Source organism: Chlorocebus sabaeus, chromosome 12 (genome assembly GCF_047675955.1).
Source record: "Chlorocebus sabaeus isolate Y175 chromosome 12, mChlSab1.0.hap1, whole genome shotgun sequence".
Lineage (NCBI taxonomy): Eukaryota > Metazoa > Chordata > Mammalia > Primates > Cercopithecidae > Chlorocebus > Chlorocebus sabaeus.
Genome location: NC_132915.1, coordinates 105,700,429 through 105,718,718, shown reverse-complemented (window position 1 = coordinate 105,718,718; position 18,290 = coordinate 105,700,429). Strand labels below are relative to the sequence as shown.

The following is an 18,290-nucleotide window of genomic DNA, read 5'->3' as shown; positions in this document are numbered from 1 at the left end:
GTAATGTGGTGAAGATACATGCTTGGCTAGAAGGATTCTCGGACCTCAGCACTGTGCACCACGAGGGAAAAGCGGCAGCCTGCTGCTTCAGGACTGTGCTCAGGGGCAGGACCCCTGGGGTCCTGGGGCCCCCACCCCCTGGATGGACAGGTACAGGAGCCTGTCTTTGTATCTACTTGCTAGTGAATATCTGGACTTCTGGCAGAATTTGATCTAATACCTGCCTTTATTGCAACATTCCACCTCTGGCGAGGTTGTGGGGCAGGGGCTGTCAAGTCAATCACCTGCCTATCCATGTTTTTTTTGTTTGTTTTTGTTTTTGTTTTTTTTTTAGATGGAGTCTCGCTCTGTCGCCCAGGCTGGAGTGCAGTGGTATGATCTCGGCTCACTGCAAGCTCCGCTTCCCGGGTTCACGCCATTCTCCTGCCTCAGCCTCCCAAGTAGCTGGGACTACAGGCACCCGCCACCGCACCCGGCTAATTTTTTGTATTTTTAGTAGAGACGGACTTTCACCATGTTAGCCAGGATGGTCTCGATCTCCTGACCTCGTGATCCGCCCGCCTTGGCCTCCCAAAGTGCTGGGATTATAGGCGTGAGCTGCTGCGCCCAGCCGAGGGTCCACATTTTTACCAGAAGACCCTGTCTGTTAGAACACATACGCAGCATCAAGTGGTAGAGCCTGGCTGGGAACCAGCTCTGATTCTGCATCTGTGGCCCCAACCACCGTCCCACACCGCCTTTCCACGCTGCCTTTGGAACCCTCTTGAGGGTCTGGGGAGTTCTGGTATCTTCACTCTAGGACCCGCCAGAGCAAGGCACAATGCTGGATGCCCGGCATGGCCACAGAGGGTGACATCACTGCATCCACTTCTCAATGGTTGCTTCAACCCCGAAGCGGAAGTCACGTTGGGCCTCCAGCTTTGCCTGGAAGGTGGTGGCGATCTGATGATTCCTTTCACTCTGAAACGTGTCTGAAACGCGTCCTGTGTTTGCAGGCGGTGTGGTTCATTCTAATATGGGCTGTTTGATCTCATCAATCTACACGCTTCCTGCGTCTTTCAAGAGCTTTTGGCCAAGAGCAATGAATTCTAACTGGCAGTGACGCTCCTGAGTCCACGCTGGCTTTTATTGCTCTGTGAATTCGTATTCCTTTAACAAGCTATGACAGTGAAAACCACCACCTCTTCTGATCCGCCTCTCCCCAGCACGGCACGGCCTATGCATACTGAGCAAACACGGGGTAACTTGACCACAGCGGGGAGAGGAGGGCTCTCCTCGACCCCAGATTCCAGGCCAAGGGTGACTTAGGGTGGAGGGGGCAGCCACACAGACTGCCACCTCTCGAGGTGCCTGCCAGGAGCTTGCACAAGAGTTCCTCATCTCCCCACCTTCCCTCCCGACGCAACCCTCCATGTGGTCAGCAACCAACCTCTAGGCCCTCCACGCCTGGCCCATCACAGGTGCAAAAGTCACATGGGGTAAATGAATCATTAGCCTGAATCCCTGAGCCAATGGAGGTAGGACCCAACCGGACACACTGCAGTGCACACATCTCCCAGGGGTCCTCAAAGTGTGATTCCCAGACCCGCAGCAGCAGCGTAGCCCAGGAACTTGTCAGGAACGCAGATTCCCAGGCCCCTGCCCAGACCCTCCTAATCAGAAACTCGGGGGCTGGGCTGGCAAGCTGGGTTTGAAGCAGCCTCCAATCCCGGTGATTCTGAGACACACTTGACCTTGAGAGCCACTGGTCTAGGCCAATGGTTTTTAGACATTTTTAAAGCAGCAGCCAGCCTCTCCAGATGAAACAGGCAGGACAGGGGGTGTCACGGGTGAGGCAATGGGCGGGACCTCACCCCGCTCAACTCTCGGCCTCACACTCCTGCAGATTTTTCTGGTTTAAAAGTATACCCAGCCGGGAACGGCAGCTCAAGCCTGTAATCCCAGCACTTTGGGAGGCCGAGATGGGTGGATCACGAGGTCAGAAGGTCGAGACCACCCTGGCTAACACGGTGAAATTCTGTCTCTACTAAAAAATACAAAAAACTAGCCGGACGAGGTGGCGGGCGCCTGTAGTCCCAGCTACTGGGGAGGCTGAGGCAGGAGAATGGCGTGAACCCAGGAGGCGGACCTTGCAGTGAGCTGAGATCCAGCCACTGCACTCCAGCTTGGGCGACAGAGCGAGACTCCGTCTCAAAAAAAAAAAAAAAAAAAAAAAAAAAAAGTATACCCAAGGTTCTCGCTTTGCACATTCTGTTTTTTTTTCTCTCTCCCTCTCTCTCTTTTTTTTCTTTTTCTTTTTTTTTTTTTTTTTGAGACGGAGTCTTGCTCTTGTCACCCAGGCTGAAGTACAATGGTACAATGGTGCCGTCTCAGCTCACTCCAACCTCCACCTCCCGGGTTCAAGCGATTCTCCTGCCTCAGCCTCCCAAGTAGGTGGGATTACAGGCACCTGCCACCACACCCAGCTAATTTTTGTATTTAGTAGAGACAGGGTTTCACCATGTTGGCCAGGCTGGTCTTGAACTCCAGACCTCAGGTGATCCACCCAACTTGGCCTCCCAAAGTGCTGGGATTACAGGCGTGAGCCACCGCGCCCAGCCTACACATTCTTTCTCTTCGGGAAACAGGGAAGACAACACCCAAAGCCAGAGAAAGGGTGTCACAAGGGGAAGAAACCTAAAACGAAACGGAAAAGAAAGAATGGAAGCAGACAAAGCAACAGGCCCACACAGGGAGGCGAGGACAAGTCCAGGAAGCGTGTTTAATTGGCGTGACATGGACGACATACAGTAGGAACTCAGGGAGGCCGGGGCATGCTACACGGCCCCTGTCCACCCCTAGGCCTTGCCTTGACCTGGCCCCAGAGACACACACCGGCAGGTTCAGACAGGACAGCACCCCAAAAAGAGACTCAAAGGGGGCTGGGAAGGCAAGCAGGAAAGAAAATAACCACAGCCAGAAGACACTGCCTTTTGTTTGTTTTTGCAAGCATTACACCAATTTCTCTCCCAAGTGGCAGGCTCCGGGTGGGAGGCAGCAGCAGTCCAAACCGCTACCCTGGGCACCAGCCTCTGCCTTTTCGATGGGCTTTGATGATGACACTCACATTCGGGTCTCACCAGGCCCCTGCGAGGCAGGCCCAGCAGAAACTCTTGCTCCCATCCAAGGGATGGGGAAACTGAGACCCAATAAGCAGAAGTGACTTGTGCAAAGTCCTGGAGGAAGCCGGCCACTGAGTCAGGCTGGGAGTGAGGTGGGCCTCCCTCGGGCCGGGGACTACTGCAGAAACAGGGACAACGGGGGACTGTGCAGGCTGGGGAGGGCGACTCAGGGCTACGCCATCCTGGAGAAGGGGCAGAGCCTGAGCCTGGATGCTAAGATGCCAAGACAGAAGATGGGACCAGCTGTTTATTCAACAAAAGCCTTTTATTCATTCAAAAATTAACCATTGGGTTTATTCCGCAGATATTAAAAAAAAAAAAGGGGGGGGGGCAAGGCTTCCCATCACAGTGCCCTTAAGTTAATTCACTTGCTATCCAGGGATGGCCTAGCAGAGGGGTGTCTGGGAAACGCTGCCAGAAATGTGGTGGCCCACGGCCTCTGAGGACTCACAGCTCCCTCCTCACCTCCCCACTCCAGCCTCCCTCCGGACCACCCGTCCAGTGGGGTTGCAGCCCCAGGTGCGTTGGCGGCTTACCAGCACCAGGGGGCGCGCCGTGCTTCCTTAGATCCCTTAAAATCAAACGCTGAAACCACGCTGGGGACACGGTGACTTTCTGCCTGGCGGGTGGGCAATGGAAGCTTTTTCCAGAGAGAAGCTGCCTCTCCAGGAAGGGATCCCAGGCATCCTGACCTCCCCACCAACCCCCTCCCAAAAGAGACAAAGTTCCTGAAACCCCAGGTGCACTTGTCTAGGAAATGGGCTGTCAAATTGAAAAGCATTTCAGGGGAAGAGATGTCAGTACAGAGGATGACACGTACACTTGCCTTGATGTTATTTTAAACGTGGCCTGCTTAGATCATGGAAAATCGGAACATTCTTCTAAGTCAGCATCAACACAAAGTGAGGAACAGACGCTACGAGGAAGACGCCAGGCCGTGGTCGACTGGCTGCCTGGGGCTGGTGCCTGCCCTGGCCCCAGTGTGAGGCTCTGCAGAGGGACTACGGGCGTGCCCTCTGCATCAGAGCATCTGAAGGGAGCCGCATTGGGTGGCAAACGCTGCTGTGGAGAGGCGCACGGGCTGCTCAGGAGGCACCTGGCTTAGGATTCTGCAGCATCACTGCAGCTAGAGGTCTGGGGAGAGGAAAGGGCAGAGATCGGTCCCTGCCGGGCAACCTCCAGTGAAAATGGCCAGTGTCCAGTACCCCACCAGGGCCGGGAAGGGTGGCCCTTTCGGCAGCTCTGGGCTGGCTCGGGGTGGGGGCCCACGGGCACGCTGGGCTGCGGTCCGCAAGGATACCGTCTGCTAAGGTCAGAAGCCACACCTGTGGCTTCAAATCAAAAGGCCAAAGGGCAGGATGATGGAGGAAGGCCGGACACACTGAAGGGGTCCACATGCTTAACCCCAGACACCCTCAGCCACAGGCCAAGCTGTACAACAGTGTCAGTCCCATTGGACCAGAGAGGCAAATCAAGCCTCAGGAAGAGGCCAAAGAAAAGTAATTTGACCTGGGAAAGACCTCCGTCATCCTGTCAGCCCCGAGTCACCATGTCCATCCCCTGCCCCAGACCCCAGGTCAGAGCCCGGCTGAGAAACTTCAGCCATTGGTGCTGAGTCCCAGGTAACCCGGGCCAGTGGCTGAGCAGGGAGCCGACCGGCAGGGGCCTCAAAGAATCCGCCCTTCAAAGTGGCCTGTGAAGGTGGAACCACTGACCCCATCCCTGCAGGACGTTGGTGGGGGAGAGGGGTTACGGTCGAGCCAGCATGCAGCCCTAGGGGGCTGCCAATGAATGCCTCAGGGGTGATGCTGGGGTTGGCTGAGTGCTCCAGCCAAGGGGAACAGCCACGCAGCCCCACATAGCAACGTCGCTCCAGCAGAGGCCTTCCTCGGGCTGGAGGCCTGTTTGCTGAGGGTGGGAACCGAGGACCAAAGTGTCCCCTCTAAAACATGGGATGATAGGCTGTTGACTTTGCAAAGCAGCAGCAAGAATTCTAGACCCAGGCCTGGCCCTGACAGTCTGAGAAGCTGCTTCTCACCTCAAGCCTTCCCTGGGCAAGGACTCCTTCTGGGCCCCAAAGGGAGCTCAAGGGCCTTGCGGTGGGGGGGACCAGGAAATCCTGCGGGAAGGGACAAGGTGTGCCATATGACACATTCATCTGTTGGAACAGACCCCACACACCAGTAGCCACGCAATAGGGGCTGCACTGTGACTCAGACAGTCCCTGAGGCTGTTGGGGTCGAGTAAACTTAACCACACAATCACCAGCCACGGGAAACTGAACCCCAGGCCTAGAATTACACCCTTTCAGCATGGAAAAAGGCCTTCAAGACCAACCAGCCCAGGCCTCCTCGCTCTGCAGATGGGGCAACTGAGACCCAGAGAGGGCAGGAGGCTGCCCACAATCAAGGAACAAAGGCCGGACCTCGGGCTCCTACCTCTGACCCAGGGTGGCCTCACATTCCTGGTGATGGTCCTGGGGCCGCGACTGCCTCAGTGGCAGGCAGAGCTGGAAGCCTCCGTGAAGACATGTGGGCCACAGCCCCAGGAGTAGGGACTACGTTGATGGGATTGCCTAGAACTCTTCTCTCCTTTCCTCCCTCCCAGCCTTTGAGCCAAGAGAGGGCCAGGGAAGGACGCCATGCAGTTTACTGGAAAAAGCAGATAGGAAGGCGGGAAGGCAGAGCAGGAGAGAGTCATGAGCTATCTTCAAATCCCTCCCCAGCCCCAGTAGGCGGGCGTCCCCTTTATTTCTGCTAACTTAACTTCAAAGACCACCTCTCCCGACTCTGCCTGGGTACCCAATGCCCCTTCTTCTGGCTCCCAGCCTTAGGCGCTCTGTTTTCCATGCTGCGGCAAACACCAAAGCGAGAGTTGAAAAACCTAAAGATGTCCCCTGTTCATCCTCGGAAAAAGTGTTACGGACCCAGAGGAGAACAAGGATGGGGGGACTGAGGCAAAGGGGTTCGGCAGGAGGCATTCGGGCTGGAGGGAACAGTGCATTAGCCATTTAGGAATTTCCACCTCTCCCCTCTCCAAAAATCAAACACAGTATCTGAAAAAAAAAAATTTTTTTTGGCTTCTTGGCCGCTGCAGGCCACCATCCTCCCAAGTCAGCGTGGGCAGGTGGGTCAGGGCGTGCACATGTAAACGGTGGGCCTGCAGCCCTGAGGAGCTGAGGACACACCAGGCAGCAGCAACAGTTAACAACCAATAAATAAAAGATATCAATTATATATGTATATATATATATAAAAAAAAAAACCTCACTTTCCCCACAAAAAGCACAATACTGTTATCACAAAAAAATCATCATCCTCATAATTAATCATCCTACCCACGGAGGTGGTTTTGCTGCTAAAAGATGGGACGACAAATAACGTTGACCAGGCAGAACCCCCAGACACCCCAGCCCACCTACAGCCTCTCCGGCTGCCGAAGGACGAGGGACGAGGGCAAGGCAGAGTTCTCTGAGGTCCCCAGGCCTTCGCCCCATCTGTCAGTCTGTGTCTTCTAGGACAGAAGGTAGTTGTTTTTTTTCTTTTAAAACGTCTGTTCGAAATAAAAAACAAAAGCACACACGCAAGAGAGCAGGAGGAACGGAGAGGCTGCCTGCGAGGCAGCCAAGTCCTTGGTTTTGCAGAGGGCTGTAGCCTTTTCCGTTTCGTGTTGTCGTTTTCCGGACAAGCAGAGGTTGCTGGCAATTGGAGCCGGTGGCTTCAGGCGGGGGACGGGTGCAGGACAGGGGAGAGGAGAGCCGGCGCCTCCCGGGTCAAGGGCAGCCGGCTGTGTGTGGACACGGAAGAAGGCTGGGTGGACGCACGGGGTTGGTATCGGGGCTGAGGTGGCCTCATGGCACAGAAGGAGGTGAGTGGTTCCCAGGCATCTGGAAGACACAAGGAGGCAAGATGGGTTAAGATCCAACCACAGGGGATACGAGTTAAGGTCTGGCCACAGAGGATAGGCACACAGAGCTAGCAGGAAGGTCGATAGAGGGCAAGGGGGCATTCTATGTCAGAAGTCCTAAAAATGTGCATAACATCTGAGGCACCCATTGGGTTTTTCTTTTTTTTTTTTTTGAGTTGGAGTCTCGCTCTGTCACCCAGGCTGGAGTGCAGTGGCACAATCTCGGCTCACTGCAAACTCCGCCTCCCGGGTTCAAGTGATTCCCCTGCCTGAGCCTCCCAAATAGCTGGGATTACAGGCGCCTGCCACCATGCCTGGCTAATTTTTTTTTTTTTCTGTATTTTTTAGTAGAGACAGGGTTTCACCATCTTGGCCAGGCTGGTCTCGAACTCCTGACCTCATGATCCACCCGCCTCAGCTTCCCAAAGTGCTGGGATTACAGGCGTGAGGCACTGTGCCCACTCTATATTTATCCTTAATAAATAAATGTTTACCACTGCATCATCTGTAATAGCAGAAAACAGTAAACAAAAATGGAAGCAGAAAAAACAATCTAAGTGTCCAGTATCAGGGGAGTGGTGGAATACATTAGGACATACCCACAGGATAAAACAGTTTACAAGCCATTAAAAACAACGCATAGAACAGTCGATAAACACATGAAAAGATGTCCAACATCCCTAGTCATTAGGGAAACACACATCAAAACCACAAGGAGGGCTAGGAGCAGTGGCTCAAACCTGTAAATCCAGCACTTTGAGAGGCCAAGGCAGGAGGATCACTTGAGGCCAGGAGTTGAGGACCAGCCTGGCCAACACAGTTAAACCCGATCTCTACCAAAAATACAAAAATTAGCCGGGTATGGTGGCACGCATCTGTAATTCCAGCTGCTTGGGAGGCTCAGGCAGAAGAATGACTTGAACCTGGGAGGCAGAGGTTGCAGTGAGCCGAGATTGCATCACTGCACTCCAGCCTGAGAGACAGAGTGGGACCCTGTCTCAAAAAACAAAAACAACAACAACAACAAAAACCACAGTGAGGCAACCACTTCATACCCACTAGGATGGCTATCCTTTTTTTTTCCATGGAAAATAACAAGTGTTGGCAAGGATGTGGGGAAACTTGAACCTCTGTCCATTGCTGGTGGGAATGCAAAATGCTGTCACTACTTTGGAGCTCAGTTTGGTGGTTCCTCAAAAAGTTACACATAGAGTTAACCATATGACCCAGCAACTCCACTCCTAGGTATATACCCAAAGAACCCAAAATCGATACTCAGGCCAGGAGAGGTGGCTCACACCTGTAATCCCAACCCTTTGGGAAGCCAAGGTAGGCAGATCACCTGAGTTCAAGAGTTCGAGACTAGCCTGGCCAACATGGTGAAACCCCGTGTCTACTAAAAATACAAAAATTAGCTGGGCGTGGTGGTGCGTGCCTGTAGTCCCAGCTACTCAGGAGGCTGAGGCGGGAGAATCACTTGAATCTGGGAGGCAGAGGTTGCTGTGAGCCGAGATCACACCATTCACTCCAGCCTGGGCAGCAAGAGTGAGACTCCATCTCAAAAAATAAATAAATAAATAAATAATAAACAAAATTTAAAAGGCTTTTTTCTGAGATAAAATCTCACTTTGCCACCCAGGCTGGAGTGCAATGGTGCAATCTTAGCTTACTGCAGCCTCAACCTCCCTGGTTCAAGCAATCCTGCTGCCTCAGCACCCCTGAGTAAGTGGGACTACAGGCATGTGCCACCACACCCAGCTCATTTTTGTACTTTTGGTAGAGACAGGGTTTCACCGTGTTGCCGAGGCTGGTCTTGAACTCTTGGGCTCAAGTGATCCACATGCCTCGACCTCCCAAAGCGCTGAGATTACAGGTGTCAGCCATTGCACATAGCCTAAATAAATTTAAGAGACCTATCAACCAATTGCAATGGGTAGACTTTATTCTGAGTCTGATTTCAGTTTAAAAAAAAAAAAAAAAAGGGTGAGATAACAGAAAACTAGAATAGCAACTAGAGATCAGAGGATATTAAGGAATTATCGATTTTTTTGCTTTATGAATTTTTTAAAGAATCTTTATCTTTTAGAAATATACTTTGAAATGGATTAAGTATGAAGATGTCTTGAATTTGCTTCAAAATAACAGGAGTGGGGGTGGGAGGGGGAGGGCACAGATGGTACAAGATTGGCAGGGAACTGGGGATTCGGAAGCTGAGTGATGGGTACAAAACATTACACTTTTTTTTTTTTTTAAAGAGATAGAGTCTCACACGGTCACCTAGGCAGGAGTGTAATGGTACAATCCTAGTTCACTGTAGCCTTTAACTCCTGGGCTCAAGCGATCCTCCTGCCTCAGCTTCCTGAGTAGCTGGGACTACAGGCATGTGCCACCACACCTGGCTAATTTTTATATTTTTTGTAGAGACAGTCTCTCTGTGTTGCCTAGGCTGGACTCGAACTTCTGGCCTAAAGCAATGCTCCCACTTTGGCCTCCCAAAGCACTGGGATTATAGGTGTAAGTGACCACTTGCACCCGGCCAGCATTACACTATTCTCTCTACCACTGTGTATGAATGTTTCCATAATAGATAATTTGTTTTGTTTTGTTTTGTTTTTCAGACAGAGTCTCACTCTGTCGCCCAGGTTGGAGTGCAGTGGAATGATTTTGGCTCACTGCAACCTCTGCCTCCCAGGTTCAAACAATTCTCCTGCCTCAGCCTCCCAAATAGCTGGGATTACAGGTGCCCACCACCACATCTGGCTGATTTTTATATTTTTTGTGGAGATGGGGTTTCACCATGTTGCCCAGGCTGGTCTTGAACTCCTAACCTCAAGTGATCCATTTGCCTCAGCCTCCTAAAGTGCTGGGGTTACAAGCATGAGCCACTGTGCCTGGCCCATAATAGATAATTTTTTAATATCTTCCCCAAATTCCCAACAACCTGAGTGTCCAACACGGTGGAACTGGTTACATTATGGCCCAGCTATGTGATGGAGCATTACACAGCTATGAAAAATGATGGCTCAACATTTAATGATGTGGAAATAAACCTCATCTCAGTTTCTGAATAAGTCAATGACTTACATAACTGCAAGTGATCTAGGAACTATGAGCTATCAGGAACCTGAGGAGGCAAATAAATCATTAAAATGATAGAACACAAATTGGATATAATTACTACAGCGTAGGCACAAGGAACAGCCCTATAGAAGAAAGAAGGCCATTTCCCAGCAGAGCTAATAGAAAGGGGGATCACATCTTGGGAAGGCTCTTGTCACTTTGACAAGCTTGTCATGGAAATAACATGATGTGGTGATTTGCAAAAGGGGACTGTGAAAAATTAGACAATGGATCAGCATTTACCATGGGATGTGTCAAGGTATACGTCAAGCATTTCTATGATGGAAATATTGGCCGGGCACAGTGGCCCACGCCTGTAATCCCAGGACTTTGAGAGGCCAAGGCGGGTGGATCACCAGGTCAGGAGTTCGAGACCAGCCTGTCCAACATGGTGAAACCCTATCTCTACTAAGAGTACAAAAATGTGCTAGGCGTGGTGGCGAGCACCTGTAATCCCAGCTACTTGGGAGGCTGAGGCACAAGAATTGTTTGAACCCAGGAGACAGAGGTTGCAGTGAGCTGAGATCACGCCACTGCACTCCAGCCTGGGAGACTCCATCTTGGAAAAAAAAAAAGAAAGAAATATTAATAACAGTGATAGTTCGTTTATAAATTGGTTTTAATTATGTATTTCTGTGTGACTCAGTTTACTGCGTGTGAAGTTTTGTAAGTGTTCAATTATTTTAAAATCACTCTGGACACTAAAATGAGTCATATATAAGGTGTTTTTTAAAAATAAACTTTTTAATTGAGGTTTTCTCATAAAGCATATTTTCTAATGTCTCTTCAGTGAAAAAGGATTTCTTGTGAAAAATAATAATAATAATAATAATAATAGACGCTTCAAAACAGTGTAGGCCCAGCCAGGCATGGTGGCTCATGCCTGTAGTTCCAGCACTTTGGGAGGCTGAGGTGGGTGGATCACCTAAGGTCAGGAGTTCAAGACCAGCCTGGCCAACTTGGTGACCCCATCTTTACTAAAAATACAAAAAGTAGCCAGGCGTTGTGGTGGCAGGTGCCTATAATCCCAGCTACTTGGGAAGCTGAGGGAGAATTGCTTGAACCCAGGAGGCAGAGGCTGCAGTGAGCCGAGATCCCATCACTGCACTCCAGCCTGGGTGATGGAGTGAGACCCTGTCTCAAAAAAAAAAAAAGGAAAAGGAAACAAAAAAAACAGTGTAGACCTCCTAAACAAAATGTCAACAAATCAAATTTTATGATACATAAAAAGATAACACATCATGGCAAAGTGGAGTTTGTTCTAAGAATGCAATGTGACCTAGCATTCAAAAACCAATCTATGGCTGGGTGCAGTGGCTCACACATGTAATCTCAGCACTTTTGGAGGCCGAGGTAGGAGGATCACTTGAGGTCAAGAGTTCAAGACCAGCCTGGGCAACACGGTGAGACTCTAGCTCTACAGTACAAAAAAAACACAAAAACAAACAAACAAACAAACAAACAAAAAACCCATTTTTTAAAAATTAGCCAGACATGGTGGCAAATGCCTGTAGTCCCAGCTACTTGGAAAGCTGAGGGCTGAGATGGGAGGCTCGTTTGAGTCTGGGAGGTCGAGGCTGCAGTGAGCCATGACCTGGTGACTGGGCAACAGAGTGAGACCTGGTCGCAGGAAAAAAAAAGAAAGAAACAAAAAGAAAAAGTGACGGATGTCACTTCCAAGATTATGCTATAAAAAGATAGTGGCTTTCATCCTGGCTCTTTCTCTCTTTCTCTCTTGGAAAGCTCTGAGGGAAGCTGGCAGCCATGTTGTGAGGCAGCCCTGTGCAGGTGTCTACATGGCAAGGGAACAAGGCTGCCAAACCACATGAGTGATCTTGGAAGCAGGTCGCTGCCAGCCAAACCTTCAGATGAGACTACTGCCCTGGCCAATGGCTGACAAGTATCCCAATTTTCCCAGGACTGAGGAGTTTCCTAGAATGTGGAACTTGTGCTGCTAAATCCAGGATAGACCCAGGCAAACCCTAATGACAGGTGAGTTGCATACTCCTGAGAGTCCTTGAGCCAGAGGCACCCAGCTTAACTGTGCCAAATTCCTGTTTGTTCTTAAGGTGCTGTTTGTGATAATGTAACATGTAGCAATGGATAACTAACCTAACACGTCATAAATGAGCACATTAAAATGGGTGATGCACTTATAATAAGACATTCAATGTCACTGCTCATCAGAGAAATGCAAAGTAAACTTAGAACAAGTTATTAGTCCATACTCACAAAAATGGCTAAAATTCGAAAAGACAGAAAATACCCAATGTTGGCGAGGATGTGGAGCAACTGGAACTCTCATACACTACTAGTGGGACTGTAAAACAGTACAACCACTTTGGAAACTGTTGGCTAGTAACTACCAAAGCTAAATATTACACATACCCTATGTCCCAGCAATTCTACCCTTACATATATGCCAACAGCAGGCATCCAGTGGCTCACCAGGACGTGGACAAGAACGTTGATCTCTGGACAAGACCTTGGACGTTATTCACACCCACTCTCCGCAGACAACATCAAACACTCCACAAATAATAGGCAGGAAAAGAGGGGAGAGGAGAGGAGAAGGCAAGAAGGGAGACAGCTCTCTGCCAGCAACAGGGGCCTCTGCCAGGCGTGCTATCATTCTGTGACAGCTAGGAGCTTAGGTCTTCCACCAGCTGCTCAGGGAGGGGATAAGAAATTGCTCTCCCACGCCCCTGGCCCTAGTTGGGAACTGATTTTCAAAGTGTCTTCCACCCAGGACACTTATTTTCTTTTTCGTTTTGTTTTTTTTTTTTTTTTTTTTTTTGGAGACAGAGTCTCGCTCTGTCGCCCAGGCTGGAGTGCAGTGGCCGGCTCTCAGCTCACTGCAAGCTCCGCCTCCCGGGTTCACGCCATTCTCCTGCCTCAGCCTCCCGAGTAGCTGGGACTACAGGCGCCCGTCACCTCGCCCGGCTAGGTTTTTTGTATTTTTTAGTAGAGACGGGGTTTCACCGTGCTAGCCAGGATGGTCTCGATCTCCTGACCTCGTGATCTGCCCGTCTTGGCTTCCCAAAGTGCTGGGATTACAGGCGTGAGCCACCACGCCCAGCCTCTTTTTTTTTTTTTTTTTTGAGATGGAGTCTCACTCTGTCACCCAGACTGGAGTGCAGTGGCGCAATCTTGGCTCACTACAACCTCCACCTCCTGGGTTCAAGCGATTCTCCTGCCTCAGCCTCCCAAGTAGCTGAGATTACAGGTGTGCACCACCACGCCCGGCTGATTTTTGTATTTTTAGTAGAGATGGGGTTTCACCATGTTAGTCAGGCTGATCTTGAACTCCTGACCTGGTGATCCACCTGCTTCAGCCTCCCAAAGTGCTGAGATTACATGCATGAGTCACCGTGCCCGGCCCACCCAGAAAAATTCTGTTCAAGCAAACTCACAGGCTGATCTGGGTCTATAAAAATGATCCAGGCTGGGCGCAGTGGCTCACACCTGTAATCCCAGCATTTTGGGAGGCCGAGGCAGGCGGATCACAAGGTCAGGAGATCGAGACCACGGTGAAACCCCATCTCCACTAAAAATACAAAAAAATTAGCCGGGTGTGGTGGCGGGCACCTGTAGTCCCAGCTACTCGGGAGGCTGAGGCAGGAGAATGGTGTGAACCCAGGAGACGGAGCTTGCAGTGAGCTGAGGTCGCGCCATTGCACTCCAGTCTAGGCGACAGAGAGAGACTCTGTCTCAAAAAAAAAAAAAAAAGATCCAAACATAGGAGCTCTGACCAATTTGAAGGCCCCCCTTCCAGCCTCCTCCTCCCAGCTATGTCCTCACTGGGTTGTCCCAACACCCCCAGAGACCCAGGTAAGTACCTGCCAAACCTAGGTGTCCTGCTGCTGGCTTTTCACCCCTGACCCATCCCAGACCCACCCCAGGCCCCGAGTCCGTACTCACCCAGCTCCGGCCTGGGACTATACCAGCCCGTCGTAGAGAGACAGCGCCTGCACTATGGACGGGTCTGCCTTGGACCCCTCCTGGAACTCCTGCAGGGTCAGCTTCCCATCGGCATTCTGTGAGCAGAGAGAGGTGGCTGAGGGTGCAGAGCCTCCCAGGAGAGGGCTCTGGACAAGCTCAGCCCAGGGCCGGTCCTAAGAGCCCTTCCAAGGTTAGATCAGGAGGGAGGCAACGTGGCTCAGGGCCTACATGCAGCCAGCACCAGACAGACCTCGGCACTCAGGGCAGGGTAGCCTTGGGCCGTGGCCCACCTCTCTGGGCATGTTTCTTCACCTGGGGATGGAGGGTAATTACCTGGCTTCCTCCAGGCACTGGGGTGACAGCGCTGTGCTTGACCAACTGGAAGTGCCCCGTAACTCCACACACGTCATGGTTAATGCTATTAACCTCCATCAATGTGAGTAATCGACAAGGCTGAGAGCCTCATGCAGTTCTCTGGGGTTGCTCTTGGGAGGGCATTTAAACTGTCCCTGGTGCAGCCCACATTGGCCACTGGGAGACCCGGCCTGGGCTGGACATGGCTCAGGAGGAGGAATTTTAGTGGGTTTCTTAGGGAGGGGACGGTTTGGGCCAGAATTCCTTCCCCAGACCATTTCTCAAGGAAGCCCATGAGACCACAAGAAAAAGGCCACGGAGACCTCCTACTCGACCCCGGGTATCCAGAGAGGGCAAGCACCGACCACAGTGCAGATGAGCACAGCCCAGCCATGCTCAGGGATCACTGGCTGCGTACACGACACACACCAAGCATGGCGCAACCCTCAGTGCATGGAACCCTGACGGCCAAGCCAAGAGGAGGGTGCTGCTCTCATCCCCATTTACCAGGGAGGAAGCTGAGGCTCCGTCACCTACCCAGGCCCCAGGGCTGGGAAATGGGGAAGTCAGATTCACAGCCCAGTCAGTATGACCACAGGGTCTGTGCTGTTTCCCAAAATGAGGGAGGTGCAGACAGGGGGACGGTAATGAGTGCGTGGCCTTGGCCTTAACCACGTGGAAGCACACCGCGAGAAACTTATTATTCTGTGCTCCACACACTGCTGATAAATCTTTTTTTTTTTTTTTTTTTTTGAGACAGAGTCTGTCACCCAGGCTGGAGTGCAGTGGCACAATCTCGGCTCACTGCAGCCTTGGCTTCCCAGGGTCCAGCCATCCTCCCACTTTAGCCTCCTGAGTAGCTGGGACCACAGGTGCACACCACCATACCCCGCTAATTTTTGTATTTTTTGTAGAGACGGGGTTTCATCACGTTGTCCAGGCTGGTCTCAAACTCATGAGCTCAAGTGATCCACTTGCCTTGGCCTCCCAAAGTGCTGGGATGACAGGTGTGAGCCACTGCGCCCGGCCATTTTATATTATTTTGCTGAAGGCACGTAACACCTGGATTTCCTTAATGTCATTATTTCAAATTTACATTTAAGTTATTTTAGTTTTAAAAAAGTTTGATTTAAAGAAGGATTCCTTACTTTTTTGGAGTCCCTTTTTTTAGGTTTTTATTTTAGGCTCAAGGATCCATGTGCAGGTTTGTTATATAGGTTAATCCTGTGTTGTGGGGGTTTGCCGTACGGACTATTTCATCACCCATGTGATAAGCACAGTACCTGATAACAGGTGAGTTTCTAGCCTCACCCTCCTCTCACCCTTCACCCTCAAGTAGGTCCCAGTGTCTATGGTTCCTTTTTTTTTAATTTTTTTAATTTTATTTTTGAGACAGAATCTCACTCTTGTTGCCCAGGCTGGAGTGCAGTGGTGAGATCTCTGCTCACTGCAACCTCCGCCTCCCAGGTTCAAGCAATTCTCCTGCCTCAGTCTCCCGAGTAGCTGGGATTACAGGCATGTGCCATCACACCCAGCTAACTTTTGTGGTCTGTTTGTTTGTTTGTTTGTTTGAGACTGCGTCTTGCTCTGTTGCCCAGGCCGGCGTGCAATGGCGTGACCTCTGCTCACTGCAATCTCCGCCTCCTGGATTTTTTTTTTTAAGTAGAGACAGGGATTCACCATGTTGGCCAAGCTGGTGTTAAACTCCTGACCTCAGGTAATTCACCCGCCTCGGCCTCCCCAAAGTGCTGGGATTACAGGTGTGAGCCACCACGCCTGGCCTTTGGTTCCCTTTAAAGACGGGTTTCTTAACCTTGAGCCTGTGAATAGAAGTCAGCAGGTCTGTGAACTTGGGGGGAAAAAAAATCAATCTTTCTTTTCACTAACCTCTAACTGAAATGTAGGTTTTCCTTTGATGGAAGCCTAGGTGATGGTCCCCAACAGGACCTGCAGTGCCTGTGATCTGTCGACAGTAGGGGTCACAGGTCTTTTCATAGCACACCCCAGTTGCTGCAGATATGACAGCTCGCAATTTCGGGGGTTGTTGGACTCACCACCACATCTTAGTGAATGCATTAAGAAAGCAGCTCACAGAATGCTACATCACAGATTCTTTTTTAAAAATACTCTGACAGCTGTTTTCTAAAATAATCAGCTTCCTTTTTGATCTTATGGATTTTATTTTATGCACTTAAAGCCATTATTCTGAGAAGTCCGTAGGCTTCTCCAGAATGCCAAACGGGTCCACGGCAAACGAACGAAAAAAAGGCTACGGACTTTGGTTGATTAAAGAAAACATGCTGAGCAAACTGCCTTAAGACTCTGGACACTGGATAGGGCTAGCTGCTGAGCCTGGATAGGACACATGCAACCTGCCGTGAGCCATGGAGGGGCCTGGCAGCAAAGCCAGGCCCAGGCTGCAGGGACTCCAATTCCTGCCATCGACACTTTGCCTCCCTGGTCCAGGACCAGCCCCGCCCCCACCTCACCTTGTCCATCATGGCAAAGATCCGGTCCACCCTCTTCTCAGGAGTGTTCTCCTCCTCTGGGAGCTCCACAGTATTCCCCTGCAGGGATGGACAAGGCGGGGCTGGGCCCTGGCACTCTGGGCTTTGGGCTCTTGGCCACACATTTGCCCCCCAGACCTGGCAGTTTCCAGATGAGGGCCGCCCCCCTCTTCTTTCCCCTCCCCATCCCTGCCATTCTGCCCTGGAACATCCCACACCCCAGGCCCACTATCTGCCGGCTCCTGCCTGCCTGCCCAGGCAGAGACATACAGAACGGCTTAGCCAGTGACCCCTGCTTCCACCTGGGCAGGAGCATGGCTGCACAGCTGCTCGCTCTCTCTCTCTCTCTCTCTCACTGGCTTTGCCCCTCCTGCCACCCCTAACCACACGGGACCCAGCCTCTCACCACCATCTGGTAAATGGCGTCCACAATGTCCAGCATCTCGTTCCTGGTGATGTAGCCGTCGTTGTCCAAGTCGTAGAGCTTGAAGGCCCCTGTAAGCAAGCAGCAGTGCTGAGTGATCCTGGGCTGGGGCAGTGGGGAGGGGCCTTCAACTCGCCCCTCCTCTCTGCACGCCAACATGAAGTCAGTGACTGGATGGCCCATTCCTCATCAGGTCAACTAATATTTACATCAGGATAGACGGGGACAGACACACACACACACGCACACACACCATTGCAAGTAGGCTGGGCGCAGTGGCTCACACCTGTAATCCCAGCACTTTGGGAGGCTGAGGCGGGCGGACTGCTTGAGCCCAGGAGTTCGAGACCAGCCTGGACAACATGGCAAAACCCCGTCTCTACAAAAATACAAAAATTAGCCAGGCATGGTGGTGCACGCCTGTAGTTCCAGCTACTTGGGAGGCTGAGGTGGGAGGATGGCTTGAGCCCAGGAGGCGAAAGTTGCAATAAGCTGAGATCGAGCCATGGCACTCCAGCCTGGGTGACAAAGCAATTCTCTCTCTCTCTTTCTCTATCTATAGTATATATAATATATATGTAATATATATTATATATTTTATATATATTTTATATATATATATATTTAAAAATAACAGGGCCAGGCACAATGACTCACCCCTGTAATCCCAGCACTTTGGGAGGCCGAGGCAGGAGGATCACCTGAGGTCAGGAGTTCGAGAACAGCCTGGCCAACATGGTGAAACCCTGTCTCTACTAAAAATACAAAAATTAGCCGCATGTGGTGGCAGGTGCCTGTAGCTCCAGATACTTGGGAGGCTGAGGTGGGAGGATGGCTTGAGTCCAGGAGGCGCAGGCTGCAATAAGCCGAGATCGA

At 51.1% G+C, this 18,290-nt stretch overlaps 1 protein-coding gene across 1 annotated transcript in view; it reads right to left on the bottom strand.

Annotated features, from left to right (window-relative positions):
* Nucleotides 1-2,736: 2,736 nt before the first annotated feature.
* Nucleotides 2,737-18,290, bottom strand: part of NCS1 (neuronal calcium sensor 1) — a 65,339-nt gene continuing 49,785 nt past the window's right edge. The window contains exons 5-8 of the mRNA XM_008005931.3: nt 17,397-17,485; nt 16,973-17,050; nt 14,109-14,224; nt 2,737-7,047 (exon numbers count right to left, since the gene is read on the bottom strand). Coding sequence (XP_008004122.1) covers nt 14,126-14,224; nt 16,973-17,050; nt 17,397-17,485 — 266 coding nt within the window. The 3' untranslated portion in view covers nt 2,737-7,047; nt 14,109-14,125. The remainder of the gene's footprint in view (nt 7,048-14,108; nt 14,225-16,972; nt 17,051-17,396; nt 17,486-18,290) is intronic.